At 43.8% G+C, this 17219-nt stretch overlaps 1 protein-coding gene across 1 annotated transcript in view; it reads left to right on the top strand.

The window, feature by feature from the left end:
- ICE2 (interactor of little elongation complex ELL subunit 2) overlaps nucleotides 1-17219 on the top strand; it is a 61285-nt gene that overhangs the window by 35027 nt on the left and 9039 nt on the right. Inside the window, exons 13-15 of the mRNA XM_072147880.1 lie at nucleotides 2517-2601; nucleotides 9747-9797; nucleotides 12261-12522. Of these exons, the coding sequence (XP_072003981.1) occupies nucleotides 2517-2601; nucleotides 9747-9797; nucleotides 12261-12522 (398 nt within the window). The remainder of the gene's footprint in view (nucleotides 1-2516; nucleotides 2602-9746; nucleotides 9798-12260; nucleotides 12523-17219) is intronic.

Genomic DNA, 17219 nt, shown 5'->3' with positions numbered 1-17219 from the left:
TCCCTATTCCAAATCCTGACACCCACCACATGCCTCCCAGTAGATAGGTAGCTATAGCACATACTCCCAGTAAATAGGAAGCCATAGCATATGCCCCCCGTATATAGGTAGCCACAGCACATGCTTCCAGGCTATAGATAGTCACAACAACGCCTCCCAGTATATAGGTAGCCCCAGCACATACCCCCAGTAGATGGGGAGCCACAGCACATACTCCCAGTCGATATTCACTTACCAGTGCTCCCTGCAGCCAGCTCCTCATCGCTCCCATGCTCTTCTCTTTGACCCAGGCTTAGACGATGGCGGCCATGGCGCGTTGGTCGTAACATCGCTGCCTGTGTCCAATGATCAGTCTAAGAGACACACAGCAGCCATCACTATTTATTAAAGATCTGTCTGAGAGCCTGATGCAGCCAACAAAAGAGCCACATCTGGCCCCGAGCCATAGGTTCCCTACCCCTGCTCTAGACTGAATAACCTGGAGGTACATGCAATAGCCAACGTGTGTCTGGTTTTGAGGGTCAGTATGGGGTACATAGGGGCTGCATACCACTTGACAGAACATTGGGTATAAGATGTTCTCCCCTCTATTGTGTCCAGGTACATGTAGAAGCATCCTGGAAGCAGCTGCATGAGTCACGAACGCTGACTCATCCTGTATGATTACTACATTTCCTCTTCTCCAAATAATGTATGTTATGTTTAGTGGTTGCCATAGTAAAGCCCCTCCTTATGGCCAAGGGAAACATGGCTGTTCTGTGGCTTTTTATGTATCACTAATTAACCATTACAGGCCAGATTCATCATAAATACAATTCGCAGCAAAGGTAATAGAAAGATGTGTTCTATTATACTGTAGAAAGTGAGTGCTTGAAAAGGGTAAGAGCTGAAAATGTGATAGAGTGTAATAAAGCCTTCTGACTCTATGATTAGCGTCTGATGTGTGCTGCCATTATGGAAGAAATCCTGAGAGTCTGCAGTTGTGCATTGTCTTAATGGATCTGGCTGGGATTCTGTCTTCTTCTTCCTCCTTCTTGAAATGGATTGTGTGAGTCATCCCAGCAGCTGTGTAGGAGTGACCCCTTTATTCACAGTTATGCAGTAACTTCTAGATTAAAAAAAAATCTTCTATGTATGTTGCCCCTGTAAACTTTCATCTTCTGAACTTTGAGCTTCTGCAATCTATTAGTTTAGTACTTCTGAAACCACAGTGCCATGTTTGCATCCGGGATTGTGGTTTTCTATACAGCTTCATCTCTGATGCAAATCTGCTTCTCCTGTATATATCAGGGATCTTTCTATTTAGGTGTTTCTTATGTTGTGTTATATATTAAAGGGAACCTGTCACCAGCTGGAGCACTATCAAACTACAAAATGTACCTTATATGGCTGGATTACAGTCTTCGCGTGGTGTTTTTATAAAGCAGTGATGGCTAATCTATGGCACTGGTGCCAAAGGTGGCACTCGGAGCCCTTTCTGTGGGCACTCAGGCCATCACCAGAGAGGACTCCAGGTATCTTCCTGCAGTCCCAGACAGCCCAGGGCTTGCTGTGCACAGAGCTATTATAAAGTGACAGCTGTACCTGGGACTATTTTCTGCTTTATTGGTGTCCTCAGGTGCTGGTATCAATGTAAACTGTGACAGAGAAGGGAGTATAAATCACTAATTAAATTTCTGTGTTGGCACTTTGCGATAAATAAGCGGGTCTATGTTGTAGTTTGGGCACTCTGTCTCTAAAAGGTTTGCCATCACTGTTATAAAGGAACACCGCTGCCTCATGCTCGAAAAATGATGTTATATTTACAGCCTTTCCCAGTCAAAGAGGAAAGGTGTTCAGCGCAGCAGTCAACATGGTTCCTCTCCTCAGTGGCGTTTCATCATAGAACCGCGCTTCCCTTCTTCCCCATGGTGCACCCTACCCTACCTTGGTCTTACCTGACTTTTGGCATACCATAACTTGCGCCTGTTTCTCTGAACTGTACACTAATCACCCCTGATCCTTGACTGGATGAAGGCTGTAATATTATATAACACCTTTTTACGAGGGCAGAAACAGTTTGTCTTCACTGCTAAATTCTGTCACCTAAGCCTTTAAAGATGATTTTTCTAGTGGATGTCAGATCATGAGCAAGGCACAGCCTTGACACGCCAAGCCGAAATGTATAGATCGCTGAGGCCTACCCCTGTGAATAGTGTTGTATTTCCGTCTTAATGAAATAAAGATACCCGAAGATTGCAACCGCACAAATGCTGAATTTTTCTCTCTAGATGTCACAACTCTGGGCTATGAGAAAAGCATGATCTAGAAGGTGTTAATTTGCTTCACAAAATACTGGTTGTGGTTTATTGGGTCAATTTCTTCTGACAGGTTCCCTTTACTGTATCCTCAAATATCACATGTACGATCACTGTAAGATAAGTGATCATTCTTTATCCAATCCCTACCCAGCAATGCACTTATCCTTTGTAAGTTATCAATGTACAATGCGCTCACTTTTTTAATTTGATTTCTAGGACATGTTGATGCTTTAACATCTAAGTTTTTCATGTTGGAAGAAATCACTGTTGAAAATGTGAAGGAAAGCATGAGTAACTTCAAGTAGGTTTAATTTTCTTCTGCTGGGTTGTCCTGTATATCTCCCTTGGTTACTGCTGGGTTTTATCACATTTGTGTAAATGTTGGATATGGTAACACTACCATGTGTATCTGATTGCTAAGGGTAAAGGTGATATATCATGTAGCCACTTCATACATAAAGGGGATATATCATGTAGCCACTTCATACATAAAGGTGATATATCATGTAGCCACTTCATACATAAAGGGGATATATCATGTAGCCACTTCATACATAAAGGGGATATATCATGTAGCCACTTCATACATAAAGGGGATATATCATGTAGCCACTTCATACATAAAGGGGATATATCATGTAGCCATTTCATACATAAAGGGGATATACCATGTAGCCACTTCATATATAAAGGGGATATATCATGTAGCCACTTCATATATAAAGGGGATATATCATGTTCCCACTTCATATATAAAGGGGATATATCATGTAGCCACTTCATATATAAAGGGGATATATCATGTAGCCAATTCATATATAAAGGGGATATATCATGTAGCCAATTCATATATAAAGGGGATACATCATGTAGCCACTTCATACATAAAGGGGATATATCATGTAGCCATTTCATATATAAAGGGGATACATCATGTAGCCACTTCATATATAAAGGGGATATATCATGTAGCCACTTCATATATAAAGGGGATATATCATGTTCCCACTTCATATATAAAGGGGATATATCATGTAGCCACTTCATATATAAAGGGGATATATCATGTAGCCAATTCATATATAAAGGGGATATATCATGTAGCCAATTCATATATAAAGGGGATATATCATGTAGCCACTTCATACATAAAGGGGATATATCATGTAGCCACTTCATATATAAAGGGGATATATCATGTAGCCATTTCATACATAAAGTGGATATATCATGTAGCCACTTCATATATAAAGGGGATATATCATGTAGCCACTTCATATATAAAGGGGATATATCATGTAGCCATTTCATACATAAAGGGGATATATCATGTAGCCACTTCATATATAAAGGGGATATATCATGTAGCCACTTCATATATAAAGGGGGTATCTCATGTAGCCACTTCATATATAAAGGGGATATATCATGTAGCCACTTCATATATAAAGGGGATATATCATGTAGCCACTTCATATATAAAGGGGATATATCATGTAGCCACTTCATATATAAAGGGGATATATCATGTAGCCACTTCATATATAAAGGGGATATATCATGTAGCCATTTCATACATAAAGGGGATATATCATGTAGCCACTTCATATATAAAGGGGATATATCATGTAGCCACTTCATATATAAAGGGGATATATCATGTAGCCATTTCATACATAAAGGGGATATATCATGTAGCCACTTCATATATAAAGGGGATATATCATGTTTAAAGGTTTTATTTATGCAAGTTTTAAATTTTTTTGAATAAATACAATAAACAATGTTTAAATACAAAACATACTGGCTACTTCGTATTCATCACCACATTACAGGAGTAGTAAGTAACATGAGAGAGTAACATTCGGGGTACTACATTTGCCATACAATGCACGTGGTATAATGTATAAATTCCTGATAAACCAGATGTTGTAGCCAGCCCGATTAATTTGCGTCAGACAATCACACACTCACATATACATACCAAGCCACACATCTCCTTAATTATGGTGATACCTAAAGGCTTAAGGGATTTATATAGCAGTATAGGAGTTCTCACACCATCTGGACCAAATAAGGTCGAACTTCTGGGGACACTTCCTGCTAACATACAAGGAGCGATAACAAGGGATAATGCTATTAATAAGGAGTATCCAGCGCTTCAAAGGAGGGGAGTCTTGATCCTTCCAGGACATCACTGCCACTTTTCTGGCATAGTATAGGGCAAACCTAAAGAAGATTTTATCATAGTGGCCATGGATAGTTTCATTCATGATAGCAAGGAGGCAAACAGAGGGGGACATTAGGCGGGGGAAATCGAAATGTTGACTAAGGAATTCCAGTACCTCAGACCAAAAAGTGTGGATCATGGGACAGGACCACACACAGTGCAGAAAGGAACCCACATCAGCCCGACAACAAAAGCATGTGTCATTGGGGATCACCTCACTACGGAACAATTTTGCAGGGGTAAAGTAAACACGGTGGAGGAATTTGGATTGGATCAGAAAATCCCTCGCACTCACCACTGATGTGAAGTAGGAGAGCTCGACCTCCCTCCAATCATCATCCGACAGATCAGGAATATCGGTTCTCCACCGTTAAAGGGCTTTATCAAATGGTCTAGGTTTTTGATCTTGCAACAGAGCATAAACCTGGGTGAGCGGTTTAGGGAGGTCTGGGGTGCTCATCAAAGTCTCTAATTTGGAGAATCCCGTTGTCAGGCTGAGGGAACCAAACTGGGCCCTAAATGCATGTCGTAATTGTGTATACTGAAAGATAGTAGTATCAAGTACAGTACATCTATCTTTTATCTCCCCAAAACTGAGTAGTTCTGCATCAGCCGACAAGAGTTGGCCAACAAACTTCACTCCCACTGCCCCCACATTGTCCAGCCGGGGAAGGAGAGGAAGTGGGACAACCAAGGATTAAGCCATAGGGGGATCCTGGGTGAGACAGGGGAGGTATCGTCCACCCCTACTAGAAGTTGCGCCCTGGGCCAGCACACTGCGACCGTACGCATGGGGATCGGAATGGTAGAGGGAGATTTGTACCTGTACAGTAAATTCGTGAGGGCTTCGTAAGAACCTACCAAGGCCCCGGCGAGAGCCGTGGCTGCATTGCCCCTATCTATGTCTATCCACCATTGGGCGTACACCAGCTGAGAGGCCAGATAGTATAAGTATAGATCAGGAGCCGCAGGCCAACCCGGGCCTTAGAGGCCTGGAGGAAGGCCAGACTGAAGCGCGGGGCACCACCCTGCCAATGGAAAGCCCTGAGAATACTCTCCATTCACTTAAATAAGGTTTTAGGGAGGATTATAGGGCAGGCAAGGAATAGATATAAAAATTTAGGGAGGTAAATCATTTTGAAGATATTTATACGGCCATATAAGGATAAGGGAAGGATGGAGCAGGCCTTCAGGCGCGACTCAGTAGCGGTTATCAGGGGATCTATGTTTAGTTCAGTGTAAGCCTGGATCTTGCCCGAGACCTGGACCCCTAGGTATTTAAATGAGGACACTACCTGGACAGGGACTGGGAGGGAAGAGGATATCCCAGCCTCAGCAGAAAGGGGGAAGAGGACTGATTTGTCCCAATTGATCCAGAGGCCTGAGACCTTCCCGTATTGGTCAATAAGAGACAGGAGTGACACCAGAGAGGTGCCCGCATCCCTAAGATACACCAGTGTGTCATCTTCATATAAGGACACTTTTTCAGTGATCGTACCTCTTTCAATGCCCTTAATAGCCTCAGAGTTGCGGATTGCCACTGCGAGGGGTTCAATGGTGATTGCGAATAGGAGAGGAGATAGCGGGCCTGGTGCCCCTGGCCATGGGAAATGGAGGGGAAATGTTGAGGTTAGTTCTGACTCTAGCTTCAGGCTCATTATATAGAAGTTTAACCAACGTTAGAAAACGGGGTCCAATACCCAATCTAGGCATAAGGGCCCATAAATAGGGCCATTTGACCAAGTCGAATTCCTTGCAATTATCTAAGGATAGAATGAACCCAGGGTCTGAGGAGCCCTCTGCCTCTGCAATATTTAAATATAGTCTTCATATATTGATGCCCGTTCCCCTACCGAGGATAAAGCCGGTTTGGTCCGGGTGGATCATTGAATGGCCAGTTCCACCTCCTCCACCGAGATGGGGGCGTCAAGTTCGGCGGACTGTGCTGTCGTGAGTCCCCAAAGCGGAAGGTTATCAAGGAATTGAGTCATCTCGGCGGGAGAGGCGGTCAGCCTAGAACTATAAAGAGAAGAGAAAAATTCTCTGAATACCGAGTTTATGGACTGGGGCTCCGTAACCAAGGCACCGTTGCAATCAGTGATAGAGGGCACCGAGGCCCAGGGCCGTTCCGCTCTGGAAAGATACGCCAGGAGCTTCCCGTTTTTATCCCCAAACTCAAATATGGACACCTCTCTAGCAAGTAAGCGCTTACTGGTACGCTCTTTTATGGTAGCTAGATGGTTCCTTTGCGCTTGCGCCCAAGCTCTCTTTTTCTCTGGCGTGGGGTGCTCAAGGTATTCCTTTTCTGCTGTAACCATTGAGGCCGATAGTCCTGACTCATGCGCGCTCAGCACCTTTCTATGTCCCGCCACTCCTGAGATAAATGCCCCCCTCACTGAGGATTTGTAGGAGTCCCACACTAGGAGAGGATCAGGGTGGGCTGAGTGTGTGTCCCAGAATTCGCTGTGCGCTGTCTTGACCGTAGTCTGAACTGCAGGGGATTGAAGCCAGGCTGGGTGCAGGCGCCACAGTCGGGAGTTGCTAGGAGGACCTACAAGGAGACGCACAAGCATAGCAGAGTGATCGGAGGCGCTGCGCAGGCAATAGGATACATGGTCTACGTGGGATAACATATCTGAGGATACAAAGGCTAAATCAATGCGGGAGAAACTTTTATGTACCGCTGAGTAAAAGGAGTATTCTTTCTCCTGAGGGTGTTTGCTACGCCAGATCTCAGTTAGATTCAAAGACAGGAGCCATTGGTTTAGGTGGGCAGAGGCCGTGTCTTGGCCGCTTGTGCTGTCTAAGGAGGGGCTGGGGACTGCGTTAAAGTCTCCAATGCATATTACCTGACCTGAGGGCATGGCAGCCAGTTTACCAGAAATTAAGTGCAAGACAGCTGGGTCGAATGGGGGAGGGACATAGATTGAGGCCACTGTGAAGACACCTGAAGATGGGTTTCTTGAATGCATATAATATGAGGGGCTTGTTGTTTGATAACGTCTAAAATTAAGGCACGCTTGAACTTACAATTGAGGCCCCTGACATTCCAGCTCATGACTTTGAGGGAAGTCATATTAGCGCAAGGGAAATGGATAAGGGGAAGGAGACGTGTTGAACCAGACATTCATCCTTTGATACCACAAAGACATAGATGGACAGATAACCAAAGACATAACAAGTAAAACAATTAAACAATCCCCGGATACAACAATAAACCCCCTGTCTAACACACCAACGGTAGTAGTGCAGACCTATACCCAGAACCTAACTAAATTGTAGAACTGTGGTCCCTAGCTTAAGACAAACCAACCCTATTTGTCCCGGAACCCCCAACCCATCATTGCATATATAATATCAGGAGAATGTTAAGCAGCCAAATTAAAGAGAAGGGTGAAGAAGGTGTGAAGGGAAAGGAAAAGGGGAGGAGGGGGGGAGAGAAGGGAAGGGGAGGGGAGAGGAGAAGAAGAGAGAAGTGGAGTTATCCAATTAGGGGGTAATTCACATTAGTAGCAGCAGTACAGCAGTTAGAGTCCCCGCATCTAGGAAGACGTGAGAGTGCCACAAGGCCGCTTAACCTCAGCGTACTTGTGGCTCAATAACAAATAGTAAATCACAGAAATACAGATCACGCTCTTTCAGGATGCAGGGATCTTCCACCGGTCACCCTAGGGGCAGCATCAACCGAGTGAAGGGCTTCAACAGGAGAAGTAAAAAACCGAGTTTTTTGACCGTCCACTATGCGCAGCCTCGATGGGTACATCATGGAGTATTTGTATCGCCTTTTCCCGGAGACGGGCACGAACTTCAGTGAACTGCAGACGTTGTTTACGGACTGATACAGAGAAATCGGGGTAGAAGGATACTCTGCTATCCGCATATCTAATTTCACCCTTGGCGCAGACCGCCCTGAGGATAGAGTCCCTGTCCCTGAAGTGCAACAGCCGGGCAAGGAAAGGTCTTGGATTGCCTCCAGGGCGGGACGGCACCATCGGTGGGCCCTTTCCACTGTGAAGAAAGGAGTGAATGTATCTGCAGGCAACATATTTTTAAGCCAATTTTCAAAAAAGGATACGGGGTTCGACCCCTCCACTTTTTCGGGGAGCCCAACCACCCGGATCGTCGGCTCTGTCGATGGACGCGGACATTTGGCGTTGAAGTTCTCTGATCTGCGTTGGCATGGGCCTCTGGACATCCTCCACTTCAGATATTCTGCGCTCCGTTTCTGTAATCCACTCTTTGGCTTTGTGCACATTATGTCGCAGTATAACAAAGTCCTGCCTTAGCTCATCCACTTTGGTAACAAGCATAGACTGGCACATGTTAATGTCAGTACCTCCACAGTAGCCACTTCATATATAAAGGGGATATCTCATGTAGCCACTTCATACTATACAAAACGTTTGCCAAGACTGCTTTTGTTTTCATAGGTAGATGAAAACACTAAAATGTGTGTCAGAAGCCCTGTCCTTAGTACTTTGCATGGTATAACACCATGTTTTTACTCAGCCACAGTTTTACTCCTTTTTTGTATTTTTACATCTGATAATAATCCAAATATTGTAGATTTTCAACAACTACTGTGGTGGACAGAAAACATATAAAATGAGGTATAAAATGTTAATTTACATGAAAAGAAATTGGTATCAATGGTTTATTCCAATATAATTTATGATTTGCAAAGAAAAAAATGTATAATTTGTCTGTTGCAGCTTTGTCTTAAGTGTGTCATATTTGGACTGCAGTAATGGTATCCTCCACATCCTATGGATAAACATTTTATTGTGAACATTTTATCGTGAAATGTTCTAGTAAATCCTGTTAGAAATATTACCAAGGTCTTCAGAAACCTCTTAATAATTCCTTTATTTATATAACGCACACAGATTACGCAGCGCTGCAAAGAGTTTGCCAAATCAGTCCTTGTCCCCAATGGGGCTCACAATCTAAACAACCTGCCAGTATCTTTTGGAGTGTGGGAGGAAACCGGAGGAAACATACAAACACTTTGCATATGTTGACTTGGGACAAAAACCCAGGTCCCCAGCACTGCAAGGCTATAATGCTAACCACTAAGCCACCGTGCCGCCCATACAAACAATTAAATTACTGAAAGTGGGCAATGTTCAAATGGAGCTGTAAAGTCTATGAAATGTGTTGTGATATTGGAGGAGCTGATTCTGACTAGTATATTGTACTGTTTTATTTCTCTCCAGCCCTGCTAACTGCCTCAACACTCTTCGCCATGTTTTGAAGTGGGTGTCTGGGTATGTATCTAATGTTAATTTGAATCTATATAAACATATGTCATGTGAAAATGACCGTGTTTCAATTAGATTTTTGTACAGTAATATAAATAATAGTAGTAATAATATAATATAGTAATTTATTTGTATTATTACATTTATATAAACCGTGTTATATTTTTTTAAATTGGCCCATAATAACAAGCTTAATAACATCTCCAGACTACATTTTGCATATGGTCCATGTGGTAGTGAAGAGAAGGGCATTGACTGAAGTTTAGTTCTTTGTGCAGGCTTATTGATTTTTATCAGAGGGACATATTTGTAATATAATCCATTACATTCGATGTGTAGAGGAAATGTGTATTTGGCAGAATGAGACACATAACCGAACAAACAAGATGTTTGACTGTCTTGTAGTTTATGACTCATACAGGAAGCTTATCATTGGTAATATATGAGAATTAGCTCCCACACCTGTAGTAGACAGATGATGAAATGCATGAATGAGTCATTCCATCTATTACATAGGGGGCAATTTATTGAAAACACCCTAAAATGATGCATTGAGACTGGCCTTAGAGCAGGGGTTGGGAACCTATGGCTCGCGAGCCAGATGTGGCTCTTTTGATGGCCGCATCTGGCTCGCAGCCAGGGCTCCTATCCAGGGGCATTACTACAGCCGTGCCATCTGCTACGCTGCCTGTCAAGACCAGGGGCCCTTATCTGGCTCCTGTTGTGCCCCTGGCTGTAGTAATGCCCCTGGATGTATTCGGCAGAGCAGCGCAGGGTCCGCGGGTTTAATTCAGGGACGGCGCCTCTCTCTCCCTCCTTGCAGCAGTCTCCTCCGTGTGTGAGAGAGGGAGGGGAGGAGACTGTCTGCCTGCAGCCAATCCCGGGGCTGGATGTAGCAGCGTGGGAGATTCAGACAGAGGAGACCAGAGAGCTGCACACTCCAGAGACATCCAGCACCTGAGGAGAAGGAGTCAGCAGCCGGGATCAGCCAGAGATTAGTGCTCCCTCCCCCCAGTGTCTCCTCACACTCTGCACTAACCCCTTAGTGTCCTGTGTGCCAGAGCAGCTATGTGTCCCTTACAGACCCCTCTGCATCATCCCCTCATATCTTCCCCCACCACTGCATTTCTACATTAATGTGAGGTTCTGCAGCAGCTGAGATACAAAATAGCTAGGACCTAAGACAAAATTGTGGTGCACGTCAGTAATAAATGTGGCACATGGTCCGGCTTAGCAGTAACAACAGTCTAGCAGTCTTGTGGGACACAGAGCAGCCGCCACATAAAACTGGCGCAGACACTTTAACAAATGTGTATTGGGATGTTCTGCGGGGGGTGGCGTGTGTATAATAATGTTCTGCGGCGGGTGGCGTGTGTATTGGGATGTTCTGCGGCGGGTGGTGTGTGTATTATAATGTTCTGCGGCGGGTGGCGTGTGTATTGGGATGTTCTGCGGCGGGTGGCGTATGTATTGGGATGTTCTGCGGTGGGTGGCGTGTGTATTGGGATGTTCTGCGGGGGGTGGCGTGTGTATTGTGATGTTCTGCGGCGGGTGGCGTGTGTATAATAATGTTCTGCGGGGGGTGGCGTGTGTATAATAATGTTCTGCGGTGGGTGGCGTGTGTATTGGGATGTTCTGCGGGGGGTGGCGTGTGTATTGTGATGTTCTGCGGCGGGTGGCGTGTGTATAATAATGTTCTGCGGGGGGTGGCGTGTGTATAATAATGTTCTGCGGGGGGTGGCGTGTGTATAATAATGTTCTGCGGGGGGTGGCGTGTGTATTATAATGTTCTGCGGGGGGTGGCGTGTGTATAATAATGTTCTGCGGCGGGTGGCGTATGTATTGGGATGTTCTGCGGTGGGTGGCGTGTGTATTGGGATGTTCTGCGGGGGGTGGCGTGTGTATTGTGATGTTCTGCGGCGGGTGGCGTGTGTATAATAATGTTCTGCGGGGGGTGGCGTGTGTATAATAATGTTCTGCGGTGGGTGGCGTGTGTATTGGGATGTTCTGCGGGGGGTGGCGTGTGTATTGTGATGTTCTGCGGCGGGTGGCGTGTGTATAATAATGTTCTGCGGGGGGTGGCGTGTGTATAATAATGTTCTGCGGGGGGTGGCGTGTGTATAATAATGTTCTGCGGGGGGTGGCGTGTGTATTATAATGTTCTGCGGGGGGTGGCGTGTGTATAATAATGTTCTGCGGCGGGTGGCGTGATCCCCGACAAAAATGCGGCCGCGGGACCCTCAGTAAATAAGCCCCATTGTACGGCTCTCGCAGAATTATATTTTAAAATATGTGACGCTTATGGCTCTCTCAGCCAAAAAGATTCCTGACCCCTGCCTTAGAGGGTTATTGTCTCCCCTACTAAACTGCAGCTGATCTAGACTAGAAGTCATATTTTCATTTGGATTCTTTTAATGTTTTTAACCAAATTCCTCTATTTTCTCTCTACTCTTTACTAATCTTTTCTAGTGCAAGTCACCAAGATGGATCTTACCTCCTAAGCCATGTGTCTGGAGATTCCTCAGTCTACCTCTATAAAAGTACCAAGGATCAACAGAGAGGAGCCTATAATCTGCATGAAGCCCACTGTAATCCCCCTAAAGCACCGTCGTCTCTGTCAGTTCCCTGGGTGCCTTTAAATCCAAATCTGTTGTTGAAGTATCACATTCAGCATGGTCGTCCACCTTGCACTTTCCCTCCTGTACCGGAGATGGATGCAGGAATAAACAAAGTAAGTGTTGAAGTAGTAAAGTATTGCCATTGTAGGGCTTACTGCCAGCTGCACATTCCTGACACTGGGGGTAGACATTTTCCACAAAGCAGGCGCTGTAGTCTCCAGGAGTTTCTGGAAACACTGGTTGTGCCGCAGAAAAGCTGCAGAGAAACATTGGGTTGTGGAGATTTGTTTTATGAGTCTGTAGTACAGTGAACCGTAAAATATCCATCCATTGAGCAAAATGATGAGAAATTAGGTTTTGCACCAATTAGACATATGGAAAGTTAGGGGAAAACCCCAGAACCTCGCCATGCTGCAGATTCACAGGCTGTTACAGTGTGCAAGGAGGCACATCCCCCTCCCCTCCCACCGTGTGCTGAAACTTCCTGTGCTGCAGTGAGATTACATCAGGCGGGGGTATGGGAGACAATCTAACAGCCCATGAATCTGCAGCACTGACTTACCCAGTAGCTTTTCAGACTAATACTCAACATTTTAAATGATGATTTTGGAGGGATGCCATGAATAACAAATATAAATAGGTTACCACAGCCACTGTGCCTGGATCGATGAGTAAGAGTCTGTGGTTTATCATGCTTGATTGTGATAGTAGATTTCCAATAAGTCCAATGGGAGTGGTAGTAATGGAGAACAGAGAGCTGCTATTGGAAGTAAGGGGAATATCCGTTTGTTTCCTTATCTGTAGGCAAAAGCAGCCATGCCATAGATAATTTTTTTTTTTGGTATTGGAACCCACACAAGATGTTCTTCCAGGAAATAAGGATACTAGATTGTCGTCCTTCTATAATGGAAGCACTCCATAAGTGACAGCGTTGTACCTGCTTATGCACAACTCCACCAGATGAGCACCATTCATCTTCTGCACATAAGGATAATAATAATAAATATAAATAGACATGGGGTGCGCCCTCTTCCTGTGCAGTCAGGCACTGTTAGCACAAACTGAGCTTTTAGTGGCACACAACCAAATGGTAATAACCACCATGGCATGATGGCACATTGTAATGGAGAGAAAATATGCTCCAGCACTATTGTTTTATAGGAACCTACCCTCTCGCATGTCAATGACAATAGAGACTCAAAAGAGAAAGACAATAGAGAAAGCATCTGCTGTATAAGTTGCGGCCCCAACATTCGGCTCATGCACAAGGCTGTGGAATCCTAAGTCATGGGGACATGCGCTAGCTGCTCATGTACTAATACAGACGTGTCATGTGGGGCGACAGTCACTGTGCTTGTCCTCTCCTCTAAAATACACAAGCAGCGGGTGTCCCCCAGATGCTAGACACTTTTCGGCTTATAGAGGCAGGTCCAGATTATGAGACCAGCAGATGCCATATGGCTTTAATAGTGGGTTTATAAAGCAGTTATATTAATACTTGATGCATCCATAGCAAAACACTGAATGTTTGGGGTTTTTCACTGCCTAAAACATGTTTTCAATTATAGAAATCCCTCAGTTAAATCCAATCAGTTATTAACCCTACATGTTTAATGCTGTTGTTTCTTTTTATTTCCTTTGAAAATGTTTCCCCCAAGGAATTTTGGCTTTTTTTTTCTTTTTAACCCTTTATTTGTGCTGTAATTCTCCTATTTCCACTCTGTTTAATAAACTCAGTGAGGTTTATTGGAATTCTAAAATATGCAGTAAGGAAAACCCCTTTGAAAGAGATGTCCGTGGGTGTACACATGAGAACAGAGGGTGCAGGGATTGGTTTTCTTGTTGCTGGGAAAGTCTTAAGACCTCTCCTTTGTCAGAGGAGGGGGTTAACAATGAGCAGAGGATGGAGTTTGATGTCATTCTTGGATCATACACCATGTCAGCCTGGGATAATAGCTGCAGAACTCTGCCAATTTCCTAACACTCTCCATAATGCACTAAGAAATGTGAACTGGGTCCCTTTACTGTGTTTGCCAGCAGGGAAATATGTTGTAACACTGAGCTATGTCTTCTGCTTTGTTACACAAGTACAAAAAGTAGAGTATGAAGCACTATCTGTGTTCTACAAACATTGAAACCACTACGGCTTTAAGAGCTGGATTCCCCTGCCTGTGGTGTAGACGTGACCTTTATTCTGGGAGGATCCCTCCAAGAATTGCTGAGTTGGAAAAAAGGAAATCTGCTCCTATTATGTCGTGTTCCCCTTTTTTCAGAGCAGTTTGGGTTATTATTGCACTTAAAAGGGTTAAATACACTAGAGTATCCAACTAAAAAACCTGGTATTGTTCCAGTTTACCACTTAATGATCTTGTGGTCTGAAGCTGCAAGAAACACCGGGTATATACATACATTTATTATTACTATATACATTGCCTTTATGATTTAATGTAGGATGGATGATTAAGGTAGGATGGATGAAGCAGATTTGATCTTCTCTAAGTAGTGGTACATTAAATCGGCACAAATTGCTCTTCCACGAACCATAACTTTTATCCGAATAGTCAATAGTTCTGTAAATGCAGAAACTTAAGGTACATTTGCAGACCCATCGCATTGCATACTGTAACCCCGGGCTGACTGCGTATCACGGGTTATGTGATGTAAACGCTCAGATTCACGGATGCATAACACAGAGCTTTATCATTGTACTGTGAATTGACAGGATTATTCTGTAATGAAAGGAAAATTAAAGTAATACATCTTTAAGGGGACGTTCACACGTGGCGTTAACGCATGTGTTTTTAAGTTTAATACAACTACTAAGAAGAGGAGATTTGCCTAATGACACTGGGGGAGATTTATTAATCTGTCCACAACAGAATTCTTTCTTAGTTTGCACTAAAAAACTGTCTGCACCACGTTTATAAGGGGTTTTAGACAGTTTTCTGTCTCTCCTACCACTAGCTCGACAAAAGGGGCGTGACCTTATGCCAAAAAGGTCCGTGCGGCAGAAATGCTCCAAACTCGGCAGCATTGTGTCCTAACTTTCTGGAGTAAAGTAAGCCAACTAAAAGGCGGTGCAGAGTACGACAAGACAGTCTTATACTATGACAGATTCATCATCCAGCATTTGAAACTTTTATGAATCTGGTGCAGAATAATCTTAGGACACTTTTTATAAATCTACCCAGTTGTTGTCAACAACGCATGTATAAAACAAATGTATAAATGCAATGTTAACGCAGCATTAACAAGCGCATGTGTCGACAGCAATGGAATTAGACAAATCTCCTCTTTTCAGCTGTTATATTGCATTTGAAAACGCATGAGTTAACACCGCGTGTGAACGTGCCCTAAAGGTGATAGATTTAATTTAACTCACTATCCAACCCCATCAGTATCAGTGGTGGATAGTAGCTGGGCTTTTTACAGAACTTGGGCCCACTTATAAAAGTTTTCCATCAAAACTGCATAAATGAGTAGTGCAGGGGATAATAGTAAAGGTGTTCGCATTAAAGTCATATGTTACTTTGCCCTTCATTTTCCCCCTGTCATTCCTCCTTATTTAGGCAGTGTGTATAACAGGGCTCCCTGTCCCTCTACACCACTAACAGCTGCGAGATAAAGCAACCGATGATATTATTCTTAATGACTTAACTCTTTGCAGACAGTGACTGGTTAGTCTAATCTCCTTACAGAGCTGATATTCTCTAGCTGTGGAAAGAGTTAAGGGTGATGCCACACATCGCGTTTTTGGTCTTTTTTGGTCCATTTTTAGTCAGTTTTTCCCAATTATCTTAATAGATAAACAATTTATAAGCAGCCAAATGGCATGGTAAACAGCCAAAAACAGACTGAAAATGGATGTTTAAAAACGGACCAAAAACGCCATGTGTGGCATCACCCATTACGTATGAAAACGTCCGTATACGTACCGTTTTTTTTACTGGTTACATACGGTCACATTCATTTCAATGGACAATATGTCCAACCATTTATATTGCCATTTTTGACACTGTAGCGTACCGTATACTAGCCGTATAAAAATATAGAGCATGTCCTATTTTCTCCCGTATTTCAGTTCTGTATGCTCTAGAACAGTGATTTTCATCCAGTGTGCCGCGACACATGGTCGGGTGTGCCGCGGGGAAAGTTCCCCAAACTATGGTGCCCCCTGTGTTTTGTTTCCCGGCAATGCGCAGTGATGCGCAGTCACAACTTCTTACAATGTAGGAGACGTGTACAATAACACATGCGCAAGCTTTGAACCTTGCGCAACAAAATGACGTCACCGAGGCCGGCGCATCATCCTGAGAGCGGAGAGACTCCCGCATTTGCCCACCGCCAAGGTAATGCCCACCAATAATGCTGACTATATGGGCTTTTGCCTGAGTATATGAACTGTTGGCAGAATACTCAGCATATGAGCTGGTACTTGTAGTACTCCAGCAGTATACTGCATATAACAATGAGAAATACTATAGTCATGAGGCTGGAGTACTACAAGTACCAGCTCATATGCTGAGTATATGAGCTGGTACTTGTACTCTGGCCTCATGGCCATAGTACCTCTCATTGTACCCCTTTATTTTGCAGTATATGAGCCACATAATAATCAGCACCATGTACTAAAAACAGGGAGAAACTGAGAACTGTTGAGGAAGAGCTTCGTGTGTGTCTTTCCACCATTCCTGCCAGGATATCCCTTTTGTGTTTATCGAAACAGGCCCAGGTTTCACACTGAGTGAGTAAAATAAATTTTGAATCTATATTATTAACTATATGTATAATATGACTGTTTTAGTGTCAT

Source organism: Engystomops pustulosus, chromosome 4, assembly GCF_040894005.1.
Source record: "Engystomops pustulosus chromosome 4, aEngPut4.maternal, whole genome shotgun sequence".
Lineage (NCBI taxonomy): Eukaryota > Metazoa > Chordata > Amphibia > Anura > Leptodactylidae > Engystomops > Engystomops pustulosus.
The sequence above is the reverse complement of the archived record's forward strand: the minus strand, read 5'-3'. Positions and strand labels throughout refer to the sequence as shown.